Here is a 3,772-nt window from a genome sequence, read left to right on the forward strand (position 1 = left end):
TCATTTAGTGTATTAATCACATCAATTTTTATACCACGTATACATATTGTAAAACCCTACACATGCATTTCCCCAAGTAGATAAGGATAAGATAAGAGGAATTACGATAATTCAACGATTTCGCATATTCCCAACTCCATGAATCATGACGTGGTCTGATGGATGACTTCATTTTTTTAAATTGAGATTGCACATACATACGTACCAACTTTGTACGTATCATAATAATTATGTTTTCAAACCGGACTTAACTATTCCCTGATAAATAAGTGCAATATTCATTGAAATAATAACAAGTCTTTTTTTAATTTAGAAATTCGCGTCTGGCTGATCTCATTTACTCACGACAACGTGGCTTGTGATGATTCTTCGACAAATTTCGATTGTCAACATAATTATTTTAGTTTGCTAAATTAGTTCGAAAATTTAAAACCAAGTCCCAATGAGTATATTTACTCAAGGCCATTGTGGATTTTGAGAACTTTATCATTGTTCGACAAATTTCGACATTTGGCGACATTCTAATTTGGTTCGAAACTTTAGAACCTAATCCGAAACAATTTTCATAAGTTAATAAGAAACTAAAATAATAAATTCGTTTTCAGGAATCACCCAGACACTTTTTTAAATTTTGCAATCGAATTTGTAATGTTAGATTATTCATGTCAACAAATGTCGAAATTTATAGAAAAATTGCTAAATCTTCAAAATTCAAATAGGTATGAGTGAGTGAGGCTCCCCAGACAATTTATAAATTAGACGAAATTTCACCTATAAGTCATGATCACATCCACAGAACCTTTGGTGCTAACCAGGATTTTGGAAAAGTAGGGGGGGCTAAAGTAGCATTGAATCATAGGGCTTGTTACAAGTATGGATTACAATTTAAAAAAAATAAAAAAATCATTACCCGGGTAGTAATCACTACCCGCCAGGCAACGGGTACCCACAAAACTGGGCGGGTAGCGGATACCGAGTACCGGACATGCTATCCGCGGCAATCCTAAATCCTATGGGTTCGAATGGTCGCCCAAACTTTTTTAGGGTTCCGATTTCGATTACATGACTATGTATACGCGTCCAAAGATATTATTTCTGATAGTAGTTGAAGCGTAGAAATATTGGTTTTTGGCATTCAAAACTTGAGAATGAAACATCCCGTACACGTAGATATTATTTAAATTAAAGTGCATGTCTGGGGCGGAAGACAAGTTAGTCAATTATACTGAAGAAGGAATATCCACTCTTGCGGGTGACAGCACAAAAAACAAAAACACAATCTCAATTTTGAATTAATTGTTTAAGCAGCAAGCCGGAAACTGAAACCACCCTATGCTATGCCTTGATTCCATTCGTTTTCAAAAATCGTAACCATGTTGATGTTATGAAATACATGTATACAAATTGTTTTATTGTAGACCATTATTGTTATTACTGACATTTCTTGGCTCATAATTTAAATTGTTGGAACCATTGGAGTTGTTTCTGTTGAAAGAGTTGGAAATAATGTTATAAATGAAATTGAAGTAATAGTTGTTTCCAATTGAGTTGCCTTTTGTTGTGCGATCGAGTGGGGATGACGTGGTCTCACTTGGACCAGTAGGCTCGGTGTGCCCCGTGGGAGTTACTGTCTGGGAGGTTTCTATATCTGTTTGTTTTGATGGTGAAGTTGTTGTGGAAGATGTTGAGTTTGTCGAGGTGGGCATGGTAGTTGTCGTGGTTGGTCTTGTAGTTGTCGTGGTGGGCCTGGTAGTTGTCGTGGTTGGTCTTGTAGTTGTCGTGGTTGGTCTTGTAGTTGTCGTGGTGGGCCTGGTAGTTGTCGTGGTTGGTCTTGTAGTTGTCGTGGTTGGTCTTGTAGTTGTCGTGGTTGGTCTTGTAGTTGTCGTGGTGGGCCTGGTAGTTGTCGTGGTTGGTCTTGTAGTTGTCGTGGTTAGTCTTGTAGTGGTCGTGGTTGGTCTTGTAGTGGTCGTGGTGAGCCTGGTAGTTGTCGTGGTTGGTCTTGTAGTTGTCGTGGTTGGTCTTGTAGTTGTCGTGGTGGGCCTGGTAGTTGTCGTGGTTGGTCTTGTAGTTGTCGTGGTGGGCCTGGTAGTTGTCGTGGTTGGTCTTGTAGTTGTCGTGGTTGGTCTTGTAGTTGTCGTGGTGCGCCTGGTAGTTGTCGTGGTTGGTCTTGTAGTTGTCGTGGGCCTGGTGGTTGTTCTAGTAGTGGTTGGCCTAGCGGTGGTAGTAGTTACTGGAGGTCTTGGTTTCGTGCCTATAAGATGAAGATAAGGAAAAGCCCATTCGGATTATAATTTACCCAGTTAATGAACTTCCATTCATTAAAATTTATCTCGACTTGAAGAATGCGTTACCTAGCCATGAACCTCTGTAGTCGTTTTTTACTTTGCCGTCTTCGAATAGTCTTATTTTCTCAAGGTAGTTGACCCTCCATGTGGAGCTCTTTTTAGGAACGCCATCTCCAAAAACGGGAAACGTAGATATATAAGCTGTCGTACCCCATCGTGCTTCACACCAAAATTTAGTCGTCGCTCCTGCATTGAAATCCCACCGCAAATAATGCGTCCCAGAGTTACCGTTGTAGCACCCACTCCTGTCTCTATCGTGACTGCCTGACCAGCAATTTACGCACATTTGGGGTACGTTGGGATGAAGGGAGGTCGACCAGGTAGTATCAATCCGCACCTCCATATACGATCTAAGGATTCCAATCTCATCAGGGGTTAGACTAAAGGAGAAAAAGTAAATAAGTCAAAAATTTTGCAAATTTTGTGAATTTTTTAATCCTAGTTTTTATTTCTGTGGTGTGGCAGGTTAAGTAATCGGCTAATAACTACCTTGTTATGTTATCAGATCCAATGGCAAGTTGGACCCGTGTAACGCCACAAAGCAGCCACAACGTCAAAGCAATATTTCCTAAAAGGTGGAAAATAAATGTATATTTTAGGAAATTTAAGCTTGGGCGAAAATTTAAACTTAATTTAAATTTTGTACCTAGTTGCATGATGTAGTCGGGAAAACGGTAATATATTTAAGCTGAGTTGGTTGTCTGTAAAATGACTGTTTTCTGGTCCAGATTTGTCGTCCTTTTATACGGAGAAAGCTATCCATGGATTTCCCAATGCCATAAGCTTCTGCTGCTTGGGTTTTGATTGATGGCTCAGTTCCACTTAATATTAATCCATGATGGTAAATTCTACCTAAATTTAGGATTAATTTCAAAGTGAAATTTTCGTCGAAAATTAAAACAAGTTGATAATCATTTTAAACGATTTGTAACGCTAATTTGTTTATATATGTAAAACGTACTGTGTAGACTTCATATAGCCCGAGTCAGGCTTAGTATGTCATAATATTATTGCATAGCACCACCACCATGCAAATTTAGCACAGTTTCATTGTAATAAATGAGCATTTGTTAGCTGGGTTCGCTGAGTTGGTTTTAAAATGTTCGAAAGGACTTAAAATCCAAAATCTCAAAATCGGTGTGTTTTGCGTAATTCATGCAGTTTTATTCTCATTTTTGCATTAATTTGCCCCGTAATGATTTCTGTCCCGGTTTGTGTGTGAGAGACCACCTATGGTGACGTGGAGGTGACATTGGCAGAAAATCACAGTAAAGAAGGAGAATAAATTATTATGTGTGGATTTCTTGTCAGGACCCGAGCCAGTGCGGATCACTGGAGTTAGTGTCCAATATTCGAGAGTTAATTGTGTTCAATAAATTGGTGCTACTTGATCAGAGATCACTAGTTGTCGCACATATTATTGGCAC

At 38.9% G+C, this 3,772-nt stretch overlaps 1 protein-coding gene across 1 annotated transcript; it reads right to left on the bottom strand.

Moving 5' to 3' along the window:
• Positions 1-1,390: 1,390 nt before the first annotated feature.
• On the bottom strand, positions 1,391-3,100 carry LOC110861393 (mucin-2). Its single transcript, XM_022110498.2, has 4 exons — positions 2,992-3,100; positions 2,835-2,913; positions 2,352-2,725; positions 1,391-2,251 (listed from the first exon to the last, which is right to left on the bottom strand). Exons 1-4 carry the CDS (start codon positions 2,999-3,001, stop codon positions 1,410-1,412), a joined length of 1,305 nt encoding a protein of 434 aa, XP_021966190.2. The 5' UTR covers positions 3,002-3,100; the 3' UTR covers positions 1,391-1,409.
• Positions 3,101-3,772: the final 672 nt, after the last annotated feature.

Source organism: Folsomia candida, unplaced genomic scaffold (genome assembly GCF_002217175.1).
Source record: "Folsomia candida strain VU population unplaced genomic scaffold, ASM221717v1 Fcan01_Sc041, whole genome shotgun sequence".
NCBI lineage: Eukaryota > Metazoa > Arthropoda > Collembola > Entomobryomorpha > Isotomidae > Folsomia > Folsomia candida.